At 35.0% G+C, this 21,582-nt stretch overlaps 1 protein-coding gene across 1 annotated transcript in view; it reads left to right on the top strand.

The window, feature by feature from the left end:
* Positions 1-21,582, top strand: part of Rsph9 (Radial spoke head protein 9) — a 43,344-nt gene that overhangs the window by 2,313 nt on the left and 19,449 nt on the right. The window contains exon 2 of the mRNA XM_069848280.1: positions 18,917-19,073. Coding sequence (XP_069704381.1) covers positions 18,917-19,073 — 157 coding nt within the window. The remainder of the gene's footprint in view (positions 1-18,916; positions 19,074-21,582) is intronic.

Genomic DNA, 21,582 nt, shown 5'->3' with positions numbered 1-21,582 from the left:
ACATGTTTCGACCTATTTCGAAACATGTAAACGAGGTACGTTGAAATTTAACACAGAAAAGTCTTACCATAAATATTCCGAAGTGATACAGTGTTAAAAGTTGTATAATCAAGATGTAGAAGTTGATAGGCCTATATTGAGACTGCAAGAATTTGTGAACCTTGATGAACTGTGTGAAGAATTTTGTGAGAGTAGGGTTATTTTATTAAAACGCAATCATTATCATGGAAGTGATCTTGGTAAGTGACTTTATTTTTTTCTAAAGTTTATAAAGTACGGTACCGTATTTCAATCATAAATAAATTCATAATCAAGGTTTCCATTAGCGTTCCAGCTTCTAATGCGTTTGCAGAAAGTGTTTTACATGAATGAAGAATAAATGGACAATTGTTATATAATAATAATAATAATAATAATAATAATAATAATAATAATAATAATAATTAATAATAATAATATTTATTTGTCAGAAACCAGTGTACAAGGCCTGGATATGACATTATCAGGTTCGATAATATACATAAGCACACATACACTCACACATGCACAAACAAATAAACTTAGCACAAATAAATATAGACAAATAAAGAAATAATTATAAGCAAATAAACATACATAGTCAAATAAACAAACAAACACTGAGGAATAAACAAAACAAACACTGAGAAATGAACAGAGTATGATGTAGGTTAACACATTTATATAAGGACAAAAGGAATAATTAAAATACAAAGAGAAAAATTAAAATATAAGGAAAGAGTTACATTTCTAAAATACAATATTTACATCACACTCCATAACAGAAGTTATTCTGACCTGATCAAACCAGAACTACAAGTTGCACTGAGTTTGTCTTTCATTTGCGAACATTTTCACCAATAGGCCTAATTGGTGCAAATTGCAAATTATTTGCAAACCAAAATGAAAAATTGTTAAGTGCAGTTAAACTTCAAGAGAAATACCATATGAAATAAATTAAATGTACAGTAGATTATATGTAAACAACAGTGTTCTATATCGTGGCAAATCTTCCGTTTTTTCGTAATAAAAACCTGGCAACCCTATTCTTCTTCCTTTCATGTATAGCCTATCCCTATTTTATTTACAAATCGCGTAATATGAGTTAAGTCACATTAGCCTAGATACCTCCTACCTGTATCAACACTTAAAATAGTACCATAACTTAAATTCATTAGCGAATGAATTAATGTTTCTTTAAGTAAAAACATAATTATTAGTCGCAACCGCATAAAGGTATATCTACTACAGAGTCTTCCAGCGATAAGTACTGTACCATTTTATTCGTCGGCTGCTAGGCAGCGGTGATGGTTGAGCTGGTTGAGCAACTACTGAACAGCCAGCTCCCCTTCTCTTGGCGTTCAATACGTTTCAATGACTAGTCAGTCCACAATATATATATTTATATATAGAGTAGGATTCTATATAGTGAAAGCTAATATTTTAGTCAGTATAGTTTATAAACATGCAAGCCATGCCCTCCACTCCTTATACTTGCCGTTCTTGTCATTCAGTACTTCCATTAGTTAGCGCTAAGGGTCTTTAATCCTCTTAACCACCAATTACAAAACAGTGGGGGGTTTAAAAGCTGCATTGTCTAGTCCTTGTGACTTTTCTTGCATTTCGAGTCTTGTCAACCAGGCTTATATATATTGGAATACGTAGAGAGGAGATGTGTTATGTTGTGCTACTCATTTAGATACCGGTACCATATGGAGATTGCGTAATGGTGAGATATTATGCGCTTGAATATACATACATTGTGAAAACTTATTATACGAAAAAAAAAAAAATCATGTGACAAAACAAGGCGAAAATTTAGAAATCGTTTTCCAGGCCGCCCAGTTCCAACTAGGATGGCAATGAAATAATTAGTGAAAAAGTTTATTGAAACAGGTTGTGTAATTGACAGAAAAAAACAACCACAATCTCGTGTGCATACAGAAGAAAAAATTGACGAAGTTGAAGCTGTTTTGGAACATACACCTGAAAAGTCTTTGAGATGTGTAGCACAGGAGACCGGAATTTCAAAAACATCTGCCCATCGAACAACAAAAAAATCACAATTTAAGCCCTTCATAATAAATGTAGTTCATCAGTTACAACCCCTTGATTTTAACAGCAGACTTAATTTTTGTAACTGGATGGTAGAAAAAGTTCGTAATGACGCAATTGATCCCATGGTGATGAAGCATGGTTTTTTGTTAATGGACATGTATAATCGCGTAATAACAGGCATTGGACAATAGAAAAACGTCAACATGTGATCGAGGTTCCACAGCATTGGCGTGACATTCCTTTTAGTTTGATCTTAGCCTCTCTTTCAACAGCCTCCATTCACTTCGGTTCATGGTCTTTGCCTTCCAATTCCTTATACCTATCTTTCGTAAATCTCTGCACATCAACCAGCCATCGTAACCTATGTCTGTCGACCTTCCTCTTGCTATCTAGTTTATCATTATGGGTAAATGTGTATCGTTCATTCTGCATACATGGCCCAAACATTCAATACATCTAACGTTAATGTCTATAACTATCATGAACTGTTAAAGGAGCATTTTCACCAGGATAATGCGACTGCCAAAGCGTCTATGACAGAGCTCAGACATATCTTTGGGTGGAGAATTATCAGTAGGGGATTATGGCTGGCTTGTTCCCCAGATCTAACACCGTTACATTTTTATTTATGGGGAACACTGAAAAACAGAGTGTATGCAAATAATCTCGCACAATTAAACAACTGAAAGATAATATTCGTGACGCAATTAGACAAATCAGTGCAGTGGAACTCATGAATGTGAATGATGGTTTTATTACAGTGATGTGAACTCTGTATACCGTAGCACAAAATAGTCAACACTTCCAATGGCTACTGCTATGAGGATGAGTACAAAATTCTATAACTAATATTTTTTTTTTAGTCAACCGTCCGAAGACAGGTCTGAACCTCACAAGTGATACCAAGAAGGAACCACTTATGAGGCAACTAGGCCAGGAGATAATGGGGTAAGGTGGCCAGTTCCTTTCCCCCTCCATTGAATACATCACCGACTAGCTACATATACACTAGTCAGACTTCAGATGCATACAAATAATTTATTGTTCTTCCTCTGACACACATCGTCAAGTGAGATGTACTGCCTGATAATAGATGTACATATCAGCCAGAACCTCAATCAGAGGATATAATTAATATAACATTATAATAATTAATGTTAAATACAACATATTATGGTTAATATGTATGCATGTAAGTTTTAATTCGGTGAAGTGCCATGAGTTTAAGGGCCCCATTGCCAAAGGTCGCTCAAGCACTGTGCCACCCAGTGGCCAAAGAATAAAGAGTATTTATGGCTGGAACATTCTGTAACTTATGACAGTAGGCCTACATGGTAGACACACATCTCATATTTTCAAGAGTGACTGTTAATAAACGTAGGCTAATTCTTGTTTTTAAACACTCAACACTGTCTCGGGACTGTCTTGTAAGGGTGAGACTAGGCTAGTATAAATAAAATATGTCGTAGCAGGAGTGTCGTAATAATTTGCAGAGTCTAATGAAAAAAGTATAAGCTGTGAGGTTTTATGTTTTACTGGAGAAGAAGAGAAGAAAGGAGTAGTGGTATTTTTAAATAAAAATATATGGCATCATTGAAAAACATAACAATATGTAAATAAGATCTTTAAGGAAGCAGTAAGTAGGCGTAATTTAACACCTGCCTACATGCCTATACATTATGTTGCAACATTGTTGTCTTCTTCTAGTGATTCATTTCTGTCCGTGAGCACTATTCTTGTCTGTTCATCTACTGGGACATTCCATCGTCACGAGTGGGTCATTCACATATGTACTTTAACAAAGGAAATCTTGAAATTTCATACATGTTCATACAACTGAATTTCAGAACACACACACTATTTGACTCTACACTACACAACACAAACGCACCCCCACTAGGGGTGAAGACATCAGAAAACGCGAGGACCAATGCAATTCTGAAGATGGCTCCCAAGCCGAAACTAGTCAACTAAGGTATTCTTAAATTTAGATGTATTAGCACATAAAAGTAATCATTATTTTATTTCTAACTTGAAATTTCAATTATATTTTTTAAAATTAGTTTATTTTTCATTATATTTAGAAAGCATTAATTAAGCTGCCACCATTTGGTTTACAGAGCAAATAATACTGTGTCACATGTGCAACAAAGAAAATTTCTCACTAAATTCATTAAGGATATTAATCTTTATGATATATCTTGATTACATACACTTAATATTTAATTATAGAAACAACTTTCTAGTGTTAAATTGAAACTATATTGGTAAAATTACTTTAATTGACTAGTTTCGACTGCACTGTTAGCAATGGCGAAGCTAATGTGTAAATAATGGGTAGACGGAAAATATCTGCTCACCTTGTATCTTTGTATACAGCGATGTTTCTCGGTTTTTCTATCAAAATATTTTTTTGTGACACAGACCCCACAAGAAGATGATGACCACTCATTTTCATTCACAAACAGAATACAGATATAACAATATAACTCATTTGCTTCACAGCACCGTGCTAGTGAAGGATATTTCTTACAGTACCATAACAATTGAAAATTTCTATTTTATCTTCTTCCATCCGCTAGTTTAATATGTAAATGTAGTGTTGATCTCTTATCTTTGTAGCACATTTTGTTTTATACGTCCAACAAAAACGGGTTTTCTTTCAATTCTATAAATAATGACCTCAATGTTCTCTCAGTATGAGCCATCTTATACAAACACACATGCATGCGCTTTTGATTGAACTAACGCTCAACACAGCCCATTCATAGAACACCAATACAGGTTGTTTCAAAAGGGACTTTACAAGTTTAGAAGCCTATAGAAATTTATTCATATATCTTACAGAAATGATTAAGTTGTAATTTTAAAGGATAATACATCAAGTTTCTACCAAGTGGTTATTTTGGTTCGATGTGACTACCATTTGTGATATGGCAGACATCCAATCTATAGTCAATTTCTTGCCACACACGAGTCAGTAGATCAGGAGTCACTTCTGTGCGGCATTAATTCAATTTCTCAGCTCAGTGAGATGGGCAGGTAAAGGAAGAACAAACACTAGAACTTTGACGAATACCCTCGGGAAAAAATCAAGTGGGGGTGAGAACTGGTCAGCGAGGTGGCCATGCAGTTGGCCCTGCACGACCAATTCAACAACCTGGAAAACGCCGATCAAGTACTGGTAGCACATGAACCTCTAAGCGATAGTGAGTGGTGTCCCATCTTGATAATCTTCGTCAATCTGCAGAATGAGGAAATTTTCAAGCATATCTTGATACACGATACGGTCTATGGTAAATTTCGTACTACGGCAATATATGAGTCAAACTTGATGTATTGTCCTTTAAAATGATATGTGAACCGATTTTGTAAGGTATGTGGATAAATTTTTGTAAGCTTCTAAAGTTGTAAAGTCCTTTTTGAAACACTCTATATAGCACGACGTATTATTGTGATGGTAGGCTGCAAGGTTAGCCTCGTCTCGTACGGAGATCTAGCGAATTGATACCCCCTCTCTGATCCTCCCTCAAGCTTGCGAGTCAAGGTTGTAACCATACCTCACAAGTCTCACACTGAATTCTCGGATCTTGGAATGACTGCCAACAGTGAACTTAATATGTGGGAGAATCGTAGTTACACCAAGTGTTGCGATATATTATTATTATTATTATTATTATTATTATTATTATTATTACGAATTTATAGGCCTAATGTTACTAAGTATAATAACTCAAATTTTTTGAGTAGGCTAAGTCTCAAAAGCCTCTTAAGAGCTTCGCCATTGACTGTTAGTCACATTCAGAACTAGACCAATTTAGTTTTAATTCAACGTTAGGAAGTTGTTTCTATTACTAAATCTGAAAATAGTACCTAACGGTGCTGTATTCAGTTGTGAATTTCTGTGAATTGCATGTAGGCTAGGTATTGCCCTATGCTTAAACTATTTTTTCTACATTGCACTGTACTGGTACTGTAGGCCTATAAGTTATTTCTGTAATTTTAATACGGTACTATACTAGACGGCATTTCGGAAGGCGGTCAGCTGCTATATGTGCTGTAGTATTTCTGATATGTGATGTCACAAGCTTGTACAGTAGAACCAATCGGAATCAGTCTAACAAGTACTTCCCGAGTTTGTTTGTTCACGTGTGAGTGTTTCAATACATTGAATAAGTAAAACTAACATTTACTGTGTGTGTGTGTGTGTGTGTGTAAGATAAATAAATGAAATTAGAGACTGTAAAAAGACAAATATTGCACAGACAGGCGCGGAAAATAGTGTTTAAGGTGTATAGGCCTAATTATTTTGAAAACGTTGAAGAGCAGAATGCTGCCGGCCATCTTGATGCTGGCTATAATGTTGCCAACGCGCAAGAAACGACTGCAGAAGCATATGGTGTGGGATTGAGAACCATGCAAAGAATATTGTTAGTGAAGAAAAGAGGGTTTGTTTGGTGTTATACTTACAGTAATCAATAGCTAAGGTCATTATTGTCTTTTGATAATTTAAATTCTCTCCTGCGCTATTTGTACTGCACGTGACGGTGAAGTATGATGTGGCAATGTTGTACGCTGCATTGCTCTCTCTATCTGTTTCTCTCGACGTAAACGCTAGCAGACTACAGCCTTCCGAATTGCCGTCGACTCTAGGCCTATCATGATTTTTAAAGTTCTGAGAAACTGTTAGGTGAAATGAATTTTTAATTAATTGTCACACGTAGGAAATTTTGCAAAATTGACAAATAGGGTATTTTTTATTGATAAACATGATTACTACCAGTAAAACCTAAGTAATGATTATAATTGAGAAATTAGTGATAAATATATTCAATTATACAGTTGGCCTATAAGCTAAGTACAATTTCAATCAATGTGCGAAATTGTTTTGCACAGCAAGACTGAAGTGCAACAATTGGAGGATCAGTTTTTCTATTTATATCTGCAATGGAGGAGGTGGAGTCAGAAGGATTTGGCTATACAAACGTTTTATTGCAGGAACCATTAGACTGTCAGTTGACATCCACAAATGTCTACAGTGTTACTCCATTATAGATGATAGGCACCAATCCCCTTTCATAACATCTAAATTTGAATCACATTGTACAGGATTATTGTGAACCTTGTCATCAATTGTCATAGCATGACGCATGAAACCAAGTTCAATATTTTGTTTAATTTCAATTACAAGCACTGAAATTACTTCTATCCATGGCTTTTCTTTTTATAAACCTCTTACTTAATACGCTTTCATGGAATATTTAAATCGATTTGAAACCTTCATGAAAACGGAAATTCAAAACGATCTGAGTCTCAAAGATGACACACCTAAAAAGTGAGATCAGATCGTATTCAATAAGGATTGAGTTGCATAAAAATGCTTATTGTACCATATTCAAAATAATTTCAATTATTCAATATGCTAAACATATGAACCATCGTCATTTTGTTTGACCTGTCATCTGTGTTACCAAGAGGGAGCGCATTTTTGTAAGTCTAAAAGTCGTGTTATAACACATAATATTTTGTATTTTCCTAAAAGCTATTATTATCATTATACATTAACAGTCAGAATATTAATACATCTTGATTAACACAGAAAAGTCTCATCATACATATTCCAGAATATTAAGTTTAAATGCAACGTTGTTTATAGCCAAGGCCTCTGGGATGACCATCATGCTAACATGTTAACCAACATAACTACTTTCGAAACATCAGTTTTGACAGTGTAGTACTCCCAAATCCATAATCTAACATATGGCACATGTAAATTTTCAGAGCTTATACATATTTATCACTGTAGTTAGCATTTTCAATAAGATTGTTTTCCATTTTCGGAATTAAAAAATTTTTGAACTCTTGACAAAACAGATCGTAATTAATTTTTACATATAATTCACCCTCAACGTTGTCTATGCTTCATCTATTTCTTTCTCTTCTCCAACCTCCATTCACCAGACTGAAAACTCTTTCTGAAGAGGCATTAGAATAGGGTATGGAAAATATAAAACAAACAAACTTTACACTTGTCGAAATATTCGTTTTCTTCCGTATCTAACTAAGAATAACTGAACAACCATGATTCTCTCAATTTACAAACCAGTAGTCATTTTTTATTCTTGCACATAGGAAGAGAAGAAAATTTCAAGGATGCCATCACCGGGATTCTAAGGAGTGTCAATGTCACTCTCACTTTCACTCGACATTCTTATGCTTCACTTTTATAAACTGTTAAGGAAAACATAAACACACAAAAGTAAAGAACTTTGTCTATGACCTATCTTAACAGATTATGAATATAAGTTAGCAGATAATTGAACCTCACTGCTTGTGTGCAGTAAGTCGAAATTAGGTCACATTTTTTAAAGTCAAGTAGTACCATAAATTCTTATAGTCCTTCAGTCGGTGTGGGACCTATGTTCATTCTTTTCCCTCGGCACTAAGATATTCAAACTATCTTGAGCAACAGAAACATATATCACAACACTGTTGAGTAAATTAATTTAAATTTAATGTAATTATTTAGACAAAAATAGTTACAGGGATTGGATAATGCTAAATTGTATAAGTGATGTTGATTTCCTAAAGGAGGGACTTCTTCCATTCCACCTTGATTCGAAGTGGGACGTGGGATTTTTATATGAAAATGGGGACATCTGGCAACCCTGTCCCGAAGACTCCCTCCTGGACTTAAATCTTTAAGGAAGCCTCAGTGCTTCATCTATCTCCACAGTCTAGTTTGACCATCTTAGATATCTGTCTCCATATTACACTCAAAATTCGGAGTGGGGGGGGGGAGAGGGGACTGTGAGGTGATTAACAATCTATAAGAAAATGAAGCAACTGCAATTCGTGAAGTGAAGATACCAGTATTCCTATCTTGCACAGAACTCAGCAAGTTCTCGCATTTATAGCTGCCCAAGGAGAGGCATTTATAAAATTGCAGAAATGAGTAAAACTCTTGCAGTAAACGAATTTTCATGAAGGTCTTTGAGGAATTAGTAATCCATGTGACGGATGTACCAAAAGGAAAAAGCTGCTTTAGGTGAAGAGTGCAAATGTGTGATCAGTACCGATACTAAAGGCATAGGAAAAAAGTTAAAACCATTTGTGATCTTAAAGTTGCAAATTCTATGGTTGTTATATGCCCACCCATTACCCACATTACCAATATAAATTTTCTTTGATCACTTCAATCGAAGCAGAAAAGTCATTCTCTATTACGAAAACCATTCTCTTGGATATAAAGTTACCCTAAGTTTGAATATTAATGCCGTAACTTGAAGAAACGCCTTCTAGTAGTATGCAGCAAAGAAAATGAAAATAACACTCTGTTATCAGTCTATGATTTAGAATTAATGGAGAATAAAAATTTGAATGATTTATGCAGTACTTTTTAAATATGTTCGATTACCTGTTATTAATGTCTATATTATCCTATTTCATGTCATTTCCCATATTTTAAGTGGTGATTTGCTTGTCTTTCTAATCAAAATATGTGGCTGAAATCTTGGACTCTACTTAACAAACCTGTCATTGTGTGAACAGCACTGGATTCAACTGCAACTCGTCAAATGATCATTCCTCCTTTAATATTCCATCCTCCTTACATCCCTCGACATTGTGGTGTGAAAAGTGGTTCTACTAAAGCTTTCTTCCGAGTATTTATTGCTTTATCTCAATTTTTTTAGTTGGTTATTTAACGATACTGTATCAACAACGAGGTTATTTAGCGTCGATGAGATTGGTGATAGCGAGATGGTATTTGGCGAGATGAGGCCGAGGATTCGCCATAGATTACCTGGCATTCACCTTATGGTTGGGGAAAACTGCCTTAACTCATTCATTGGAACTAGGTACCAGCACTATAATCGTCATCATTAATTTCAATATTAATCTCCTTCTTTCAATTTATTTTCTTTCTGATTTTATTTATGTCACGTATGGCTCTTGTTTCTTTTTCTGTTCTGTGAGAGGTTAAATATTCATAATTCAATTTTATTTCTCTTTGGACCAAGTAATGGAGAAATTACTCTAATATCACAAAATCTATTTTGATCAATTTTTTCGATAACGTACTTTTTAAGATTCTCTGATGCAATAAGAATAATTATAGTTTTCGGCATTCAATTTATCTGTCTGTCCATCTGTATATATTTTTTCCCCAGAACTACTAGAGTAAGACTGTACTTACTGGTATATCTATATGACGAACCTATAATCTGTAATAGATTGTACAGAGAATAAATAAATGCAAATACAATCACAAATATTTCATCGTGCAAATAGGCTCTATACAGGGTGTTTCAGTAGGAATAGTAAATATTTTAGGGTGTGATAGTATGGACTGTTCTGAGTAAAAAAGTTCATATAAACATACGTCTAATTTTTATTGGGTACAGAAATACAGCTGTTAGAATGTAACCCAAGAAGGTGTTAAGCAAAGGCAAATGATTACGTTCAATGTACTTTCGTTTCATGTGTTGCTACTCCGGTTGCTATGGGCTTATTTTATCGATTGTCATTTTTGTTTTTGAAAGTCAAGTTGTGAAGTTGTACTTTAATTTACATAATTGAATATTTCAACTGTGATTGTGATTTGTTGGCCAATTCTACTGTATCATTTAAGCATGCTGCACGTATTTACAAATGCTGAGTATGCCGATGTGGTATTTGTGTACGGGTTTTGTAATGGAAATGCTGTTGCTGCTTGTAGAGAATATGGCAGACGATTTCCTATAGTCCCGTCGCTCAAATTTCTGGCAGCCAATCACGTTGCAGATCGGCTACATTTAAACATGTGCATCTTGTGATTCGCTGATGAAGATGTTAAGCATTTCCTAAGGCTGGATAAATACTTAATATAATCGCCCGCCATTTTGGCTCTTTCGTTGGCGTTCGCGGAAAGCACACGAGGACGTTATTTGCCGCTCAATTATTTGCTGAATTACAGTGTGTTTGATTTATTATCATAGGAGCTACGACATGATAATGTTTAACGGTGTGGCAAATAGATCCCTCGTCTGGTAGCACAGCAACGAAAGAACAAAAATGGCGAACGATACTACCTACTTAGACTTTATAGAGCCTTGACTTCCTAAGACGTAAGCAAAGAGGAGGAGTCACGCCGGGAATAACACCGTCGCAACTATAACTGCAGAGTTCCAGATTCAAGAGCGTTTACTCGTGTTTTCACTAAACTGCGTGAGACTAGTGCAGTGCCCAGCAGTCATATTTCATCTGAATGTGTAAATGAACAGAATCTGGATGAAGTAGAATATATTATTTAGTTGGTAGAACATAGTCCTGCAACAAGCACACGCAGAATTTCTGCACGTATTGGTGTTCTACATACAAGAGTAGGCGGACATTGCATAAGCATGGGTTCTATCCTTATCATTTACAGCAGATTCATCACCTTCGAGCACGAGATGAAGGTAGACGATTGGAATTTTATCGTTAGCTACTTGTAAATCACTGAGTAATCCCATTCTTACTCTTCACTGATGAAGCCATTTTCACTCGTGACAGTATCAATAACATTAGTAACTCACATCAGTGATCCGAAGAAAACCCACATGCCATTGTGAAGACACATTTTCAAGAACGTTTCTCTGTAAATGTGTGGTGTGGTATGATAAATAATCAGTTGGTTGAGCCTGTTGTGTTACCACATCGTCTTACAGGGTCCCATTATCTACACTTTCTTCAAAACGAGCTTCCAGCATTATTGGAAGAGGTTCCTTTGGCTACAAGGATGGGATGTTCTTCCAGCACATTCTAGTCGTCAGGTGATACATCATCTAAACCTAACATTCCCTGGAAGATGGATCTGCAGATATGGTGACGTTTATAGGCCACCAAGATCCTTGGACCCTACCCCTTTAGATTTTTGTCTGTGGGGATGGTTGAAAGACGAAGTCTACAAAGAAAAAGTAAACACAAGAGCCGATTTAATCGTTCGGATTATGAATAATGCTGCCCTCATAAAATAACGTCAAGATGTACTCAGAAGAGCTACATGCGGTGTTGTCAAGAGAAGTCGAAAGTGCATTGAAGTCGGTGGTGGAATTTATGAAAATCAACTTTGATCGTAATCATTTGCCTTCTTGGGTTACATTCTTACAGCTGTATCTCTGTACTCAATAAAAATTGGACACATGTTTATATAAACTTTTTTACTCGGAACAGTTCATACTATCACCCTCTAAAATATTTACTATTCCTCGTGAAACACCCTGTATACACAAAACACTATAGTTAATTATACATCTTGATTACACAACTTTTAACACTGTATCACTTCGGAATATGTATGGTAAGACTTTCCTGTGTTAAATTTCAACGTACCTCGTTTACATGTTTCGACCTATTTATGGGTCATCTTCAGAACTGGTCGTTGTTGGTCTTGGCGCCACTTGTTCTGTTTCCTGTGAGGGTGTGTTCCTGTGGTATAGTGTAGAGTCAAAGAATGTGTGTGTTTTGAAGTTGAGTTGTGTGTTGAGAATTTCGTTGGAGTGTGTTTTTGTGTGTCTGTATATTTCATATTGTTCTAGTGTGTTTAGTTTCTGGCTTTTTGGTTGGATGTGTAGTATTTATATGTCTGTGTTGATGTCTCTGTGGGTGTGGTTAGCATTTGTGATGTGTTCTGCATATGTGGAGATGTATGAAATATACAGACACACAAAAACACACCCCAACGAAAATCTCAACACACAACTCAACTTCAAAACACACACACTCTTTGACTCTACACTATACCACAGGAACACACCCTCACAGGAAACAGAACAAGTGGCGCCAAGACCAACAACTACTAGTTCTGAAGATGATCCATAAATAGGTCGAAACATGTAAACGAGGTACGTTGAAATTTAACACAGGAAAGTCTTACCATACATATTCCTATAGTTAATTATTAGAAACTATTTATGATAAGACCATATGGCCTATTCCTATGAATCTCTGAAGATAGATGCTCTGGATCGAAATATTGAACATTTTCTTCGAAAAATGTATCATAAGTTAACACTTTATTTGAAGTGCTCAATCTTAAATATTATAAAATAACGATTTGTTAAAGAAAATGCCTCTATAATAGTCTTAATCTTTTTCTTGTACGAGGAAGAATATCAAATGAAAGAGCATTAGTATGTATCACAAGAATGTTTGGTCAAATGAATAAATGTTCTCTACAAAACCATGCCTCAAATTGAATTTGATGCTCACTGTGAAAATAAAAGAGACACACCATACCATAGCGTACATAAAAAACTTCAATCTACAGAGAGGCCCATTTGAAATTTGCCAGCACTTTGACTGGTCGCAGCGTGGGCTAATGCTAGGGAGATCCATGCCACCTGGTCCTGTACAGGAGAGATGAGGATGTAGTGGTTGGCACAGGGTGTATTGAAGAAAAGTAAATGCTTTGTGAAAGGAAGTAAATGCACAAGGTTTAAGAGCTAATGGGACTTCAATAAAGTAACTAAGAAAGTAATAATGTTAAAGATCATGTAGATCTTACCTTTTATCAAAGAAGCTGTTGAAAATAATTTCCACCTCTTTGAATGCAAATATCACACCAGCATAGAAGATTTTCATACACCTGTTGCAGTTCATTTTCTGTAATTATTTCACTGATTTAATTTCCAGAGCTCCAAGAGTACGTGGATTGTTTATATACACTTTCTGCTTTCCAGTACAGGAAAGGCAAGGATATTGGTTGGTTGGTTACAGTATCTGTTGAGAAAGGGGGTTGACTTTCTCAGAAATTATTAATAACATATTTAAACCCACAGATTCTTAAAATAGTACTTGAATAAGCATTTACAACACTTTCCAATATTAATGTATGGCAGCGAAATCTGGAAATTAAAAACCAACAATGAATCAAGAATCAGAGCATCTGAAATGAAATTTATGACAAAAACTGCACAATTTACTTGGTCAGGTTATAAGAGAAATTAAGAAATTCTAAATGAATTAAAAAGTCATCCCAGTTTTAGATAAAATTCAGGAACACAAAAATAATTGGTTTACATATGTGCAATAGATGCCACAAAAACGTCTCCCAAGTACAATGAAATATTATCAACCTAGAGGAATAACATGACAAAGAAGACCTTTAAAACAGCTGTTGGACAATTGAGACCAGAATGGGTGAACCAGTGATCCAAATCCATGTAATATTATTATTATTATTATGATCATCATCATCATCATCATCATCATCATTGAATTTTATTTCAAGCAGACTAAAATACTTAGAATTTAAAATTGTTTGCATGAATTATTTCATTATTTGGCACAAATTAAATAGAGTTAAATGTTTAGGGGATAAAATAAGAAGCAACAGTTACATATTGCGTTTAGAAAATACGTTTTCACAGCATGTATGTACTTATATTAACAGATAGCCATTTCAGTGAAAAATTAAGTAGGTACTAGTACAGTACCGGTATATGAAGAGTCCACTGCAAGAATGATGGATGTCACTTTCTTGTCGAAAATAAACCAAGATTGTCAATGCATAGCTTAAGACATATAGAATGTACATAGAGAGTTATATGGCATTAACACTGATAGTCATTGTCCAGTAAGCCTAATGATCGGAAAATCACAGTTAAGCTTTGAGTGCTAAGCATTTCAAACTTTCAATTGCTTCTCCTGCAAAATGTATTCCAAATGACATCCATCATTCTTGCAGTGGACTCTTCATATGTAAGCATTGCAACAGGTCCCTAATAGAAACAACAACCAAATTTCTAGGCTTACAAATCGATAATGTGTTAAATTGGAAGAAGATAATATTAAAGAATGATGAAAGAGTAATGGAATGGAGAAAAATTCTCTCCGGCACCGGGATTTGAATCCGTTCCATTACTCTTTCATCGTATGATGACGCAGAATATCTGCATGGAAATATCATATGTACTTCGGTACATTGAAATAATATATGACATGCGTAAATCACGAAGTGATTTAAGTTGGCGCTTATTCCGTCGGATCCCGGCCAACTAGTCATTCATAACGAGTGCACCTGAGCACATGTGTGGACTTCGGTCCTATGTTCATAGACATCTATGACGTAGTGCAAAGGGCGGCCACTAGAGGGAACCCAAGAGTTGGAACTCAATCAGAGACGATTCTGTCCGGCGTCGGGGTTGTATCCGGTGTGGCTTAGTGGATAAAGCGTCAGCATGTAGAGCTGAAAACCCGGGTTCAAATCCTGGCGCCGGAGAGAATTTTTCTCCATTCCATTGCTCTTTCATCGTATGATGACGCAGAATATCTGCATGGAAATATCATATGTACTTCGGTACATTGAAATAATACCGGTATTAAAGAAATTACACACAAACTAAATTCAACAGTTCATAGCATAAATATGCGTCAAAAAATGACTTTCATACTCCATCGGCAAGTTTATCATGCTATTAGAAAGGAATGCGTTATATGGCAGTAAACATTTTATTAACCTGCTATGGATATAAAAAAATCAAACTCAAAACATAAGAATATTCAGGGCCAAATTAAAGAAGTAGGCCTACCTAATTTCTCACACCATCTATTCTGTAAGTGAATTGATGACATTCAACAATGCTTCATGAGTATTTTTGTCTTGTATTAAGCATTGATACTGAACCTTTGTGTTGTACTAGTAGACTATATTGTAAAACTCTTCTATATATATTTCAACTAGAATATGACTATATTTAAGACTTTATAGTATTAATAGTATTATTAAGATTTTTTTGACATGTTTCATAGTCTAGCTGTGAAGCGATATACAAATACCAAGGAATGTAAATAAAGACAATACAACTCGCAATATCGTGGTTGCAAGTTCAATATCTGGTTAACGCCATTTGTTTTTATTTACTTATCTGTGTAAGTGAAAATGTTTTTTGTGTGGTACCAGTATGGTATGTTGAAAAAGAGAAAGATTTTTTTTTTCGTATTAATTTCCTTTGCTGTAAATGATAATTATCTTCTCACATGAGATGTACTTGACCTCATACGCTCAGAACTCCATAAAAACATACTTATAATTTAAATCACTCATCACAAAATCAGTGGTATGAGTCATTTCCATGCAAAACTGGGCGTCTTACCATGAGATACATTTGAATGATTACAGTACCTATTTAAGGTCTAAGAGAAAAACTTCGGTAGTACAAAGAAGCAAAACATCGATTTAACAGGACCAAAAACACATATTTTTCAATATCTTGATTATATTACTACATTTCCCTTCAACAATGTCACAAAACTTGCTTAAATATTTACGATATCAGGATAAAACTTTTTTATACTGATCTGATAGTGTTGCACAGCTATTCAGTCTTCAAAGTGCAGGTGTGAGATTTCAATGAAGTGATCAAAGCAAAGTGGAACTGAACAATATGCACATCTGACGAAAGCCATTTTTTCACATTCAACATCACTTCCGCATTATATGCTCTTTCGTCATTTTCCCACTTTATTTGCCTTCACAGAAATTTTTCATGGACATGTTACTTCAACTTTATTTGAAAAGTTTGGGCCAAAAGTGCCTTGTATATCTTGTTAGCTAATCTACCACTTATTGATGAAACCACATCAATTTTATTCTATAGCTATGTGTAGAGCTATGCACAGACTGCAACATACCAGCTGTAGTTTTCTCTCTCTTCTGTGAGACAGTGTTGATAATGAAGAAATTTCATAATTAAATTGACTTTGTTCACTATTCCAAACATTTTCTTTGTCCACATGCCCCTCTGTTAGATATCTGTTCACTTACTCCACAAACTCTTGTGTCTTCTGAAGAATACCATGATCATCGTCTATGTCCTTACGTATGACGAAAGTAGTAATATGCCTGAAATTCAGCTTTAAAGTTGTTGATAAAAGTAATTGAAGCTTTGAAATTGTCCAGGCCAACCACTTTAGACGTTTCTAGTGCGCAAATTTGCAGATGCCAATAGCGAACTGTATATCAATACGACCTTGACCTATCAAATTGTGACATTACTTACTCTTTTAAAGTTTTTAATTGTGACAGCCTGTTTCGTTTGAAGTCAGCTCGATCTTGTATTATGCTAGTTACATAATTTAAAACTGATAGATGCGAAAGTGATATTGGATGTGAAAAAGTGGCTTTCGTCAGATGTGCATATTGTTCAGTTCCACTTTGCTTTGATCATTTCATTGAAATCCCACACCTGCACTTTGAAGACTGAATAGCTGTGCAACACTATCATTTCAATGGAAAAAAAGTTTATTGTTCAGGGGTATCGTAAATATTTTAAGCAGAGGTTTTGTAACACTGTTGAAGGGAAATGTAGCAATACAGTCACGACATTGAAATAAGTGTGTTTTTGGTCCTATTATTTCGATATTTTGCTTCTTTGCATTACCAAAGTTCTTCCCTTAGACCTTGAATAGGTGATCATTCAAATGTCTCTCGTGGTAAGACGCGCAGTTTTGCATGGAAATGACTCATACCACTGATTTTGTGAGGAGCAATTTCTATTATAAGCATGTTTTTGTGAGGTTCTGAGCATTGAGGTCAAGTACATTCCTTATCAGTACTATTTAATAATATGAGGGTGTTTTGAAAAGTATTGCCTCCTAATTTCTTGTATTATTGTCAACATACTTCGGAGTACTAACTGTCATACATTGTACCGGTACCGAGTTAACTTCTCTGTTTCACTGAAGTTTCATATCTCTGCTGTTAGAGAGCTTTGAATTGTAGTCTGAAACATGGCAGCATGTAACAACATTATGTCGGTGCAACTGAAGCAGCGTGCTGTGATACAGTCTCTAATGGCAGAAAATGTGGCCCTGATTGTTATACATCGGGAGAATGAAGACTGTTTATGGAGACAAATACTGTGAGACGTTGGTCTGTTCGTGCTTGTAATGAACTTGGTGTGACTCTCAACTTGTGTGACAAAGGACGGAATGGAAGGCCGTGTATGTTACTGCAGCTGATGAAGATCATTGGAATCGTGTCAATGAACTCATTAGATGGAATCGTCACATAACGCAAGAATAGCTGTCAGTCATGGGAGCATGTGCAGGCAATAATCGCAGAACTGGAATTCCAAAACTCTATCCACAATGAGACTTGGTTTCACTATCTTTAATCATCCTCCATATAGTCTCGATCTGTGCTATCAGATTTTCATCTGTTTCAAAACTTAAAGAACGTCTTAGAGGATTGCTCCTTGATTCTGATAATGCAGTCAGTCAGAAGTGAGGCTGTGGTTCTGTCATCAAAGTGAAATATTCTACAGTGAAGGTATAAAGAAACTGGTCTCCCATTGGGAAATAAATGTTGATCGCCAAGCCAACTATGTGAACAAATAATTACATGAATATCAACAATAAAGTCGTAGAAAGTTACCACTTTTTGTTTACTCAAATAACTATACCCATTTTCAAATAAATAATTAGAAGGCAAAACTTTTCAAAATAACCTCGTACCGGTATTTGTAATTGTGTGTGATGACCACAGTTCTTTGAATAAAAACTGTAAAAGAAACCATCAAATTCTATAGATATCCTTTATTAAAATATGCAGAAACACTTGGATAGTCACTGAAGTACAAAAAAAAATGTTTAACAATTTAGGCCATGCTCCTCATTCCTGTTGATCTAACAAAGGCAAATAGTATAAAGAATATGAAAAGATACAGATTTCTCTAGTTATGGATTGATTCTCACCATGTTATGAATTTACTAATAAAATGTGATCTGAAGAAAGAAGTCATGGAAAGTTCATTTGATACAATTTTGAACTGTTGTGTGTGAATAAAATGTAAAATAACGCAGATTGTTCTTTCAGTACGGATCTGACTAACTGGGGCATCCTTCCTGTTGCAACCAAAAGAGCTAAGAGATTGGCACTATTAAGTTCAACGAGATTTCAGGGTGATGCAGCTCTTCAATTGGATGTGAATATCAAGTATCCTATCGAAGTTGATTATGCATCAAATGAGAAGGTATCAACCAAAAGCTAAAATAAGTTCACTTTATATGAAGTGTATCAGAAATGCATACAGACAACAGGTGTACAACTTTCCAAAGTCAACAGCAAATAAACTGTTCCATACAATATGCCAGAGACATACATACCAGATTTTTTTCACAATTTTCGGGGACAAATATAGACATGTGAAAAACTACTATTAACTTTTCTGTTAGATTGTCATTCATTATATTGTTTTTACACACTTTAAGGGGTTAGGTACAGCTTAAAGGAGTAAAATTTTGGAAATATTCAACTTTTTTTTCCTCCATTACTCTATCTTGTACAATAATGAAAATTAGTATGTGTAAAACACTGTCCTTCTGCTATATGATAAACATATTTTTACGATTTAAAAAAAATTATTTATATTTTTTTCAAAGTTCGCTGTGCAGTGATGAAGCATTTCCCTCATAACTCAAAAAGTATCCAACATTCTGTGATGAAATATTTTGTGTGTATTTATGCATGTCATATCTACAATATGATGCAAAATCACTTCTCTATCTTTGATAGATTGTCTGATAAAAAATAAATTCATTTTAAAAATGGTCAAATATCTAACACAAAACTTATAAAAAAAATTGTTTATTAAGGAATGTAGTTGAAAGAGCATGATATTGTAAACATGAGTTTCAGGGTTTCAGCAATAAAGTAAAAGAGAGAGAACACGAAAAAGTTAACAAGTTTATGAGTTATGAGGGAAACACTTCATCACTGCAAAGTGAACTTTGAATTTTGAAAAAAATATAAATATTTTTTTTAAATTGTAAAAATATTTTTTCATATAGCAGAAGGATAGTGTTTTACACATACCAATTTTCATTATTGTACAAGACACAGTAATGGAGGGAAGCTGGATAGGATAGCAAATATAGCCCAAACAGTTTCCAAATTCAGATTTTTTGGATGTCCACATCATGTTCACTGAAGAAAAAACTCTCTCCACTGAAGTAAGCTTATTACTTCCAGGGAGACATTGAGTTAATTCAATCAACCTCTGTTTTTATGAATGGAAGACAGTGTTTCTTAAGGTGACCATCCATCCCGATTTTTCCGGGACAGTCCCGAATTTAGACCCCCTGCCCGGATTTTTTAAGACATTTCGGGATGCCAATTTGTCCCGAATTTTGCCAAGATGTCATGATTTATCCCGATTTAGATTTTTCCACATTCATAGTAACGATTTGAGAGATATGAACTGTAAAGTTGACAATATAGTCAGTTACCACTACTGGTGTTTGTAGTAGACCTGTATCTCAATTGCTTCAGAGTGAATTGAATATGGACAGTAACCAATGAGAGGAGCTGGCAGTGCAGTGACTGGGCTGGGAGAGATATTATGAGCCATGTGATAGGCTAAGTGATAGAAGTTTTCATTCCGCGTGGTATAGTTATCTCATGCTACAAGCTTGCATTTTCATATGATTCATACAACAATGTGCCAGTACCCTCTTCATCACCAGCCACCTTTCTATGAAAACCTTTAAAAGTAGAATTAACAATTAGGCCTACACTAACAAAGCAGAGAAACCAACAAAAACAGTAAAGTTCCCCACAGTCTCAAGAAAGCTGGAGGAAACACAACTGAAAACCAGAAAACACGTAATAGATCCTGTTCTGAAAAGAACAGAAAACTATATACAGTCATCACTCATCACCCAGAGGCAAAGGACAGCCAAACCTTGGTTTGATACAGAGTGCTACGAACAGAGAAAAGAAAAGATAAAACTCCTGCACAGAGCACGAACAGACATCTCCGAGTCAAATCTAAATCTCTTTGCAGAGAAAACGATAGCATATAAAAAGCTGTTAAAGACCATGAAAACTAATTTCGTAGAAGTACAAGGAAAAGCCCAAGCTCAAGAGGTGTTATCAGATTCCTTTTGTACCATCAACCAGGGGACTTTGTCTCATTTTCAGCATCTTTTTCCCTTTAAAACATTTTTATTGCATGAAAAATATTTTTATAAATTTCTAGAATATTACTCTCAAACTGTTTAGTGTTTAATGAATAATTTAAAGCCATTTTTCAAAGTTATTGAAATTTCCTAAGTCCATACATTTTTTTTCCAAACAAATGGACAATCTCACCTCGACCTGGGTGACTTTGAATCGAATTTCAAAAACGAATGAATAAGCCTTTAAAGGAAATAGTGAGATAATGGCACCCTTATATTATCATAGATAATGAATCTCAATAAACAGTGATAATTTCGATATATAAAAAGTCATAATTGTTGTTGTTTGCTAATGCTGAATTTCTGACAACGAAATCATTAATTCTCTTGCTCTCCAGTATTTTTCACTCAAGGACGCCAAGTTGATAGTGGCTGGGCAGTAAATTAATTAAACTCGGTGAATAATACAATTTCATGAAAATTTGCATTTATTTTTATAGATTTAAAGTAATTTGAGGAGTACAAAAGCAGACATAAAAACTGGAAAACAAACAATAATAAAGGAATTATTTGCAGTAGTAA

This window comes from Periplaneta americana, chromosome 15, assembly GCF_040183065.1.
Source record: "Periplaneta americana isolate PAMFEO1 chromosome 15, P.americana_PAMFEO1_priV1, whole genome shotgun sequence".
NCBI classification, from domain to species: domain Eukaryota; kingdom Metazoa; phylum Arthropoda; class Insecta; order Blattodea; family Blattidae; genus Periplaneta; species Periplaneta americana.
This window is presented reverse-complemented; position numbering and strand designations above follow the sequence as displayed.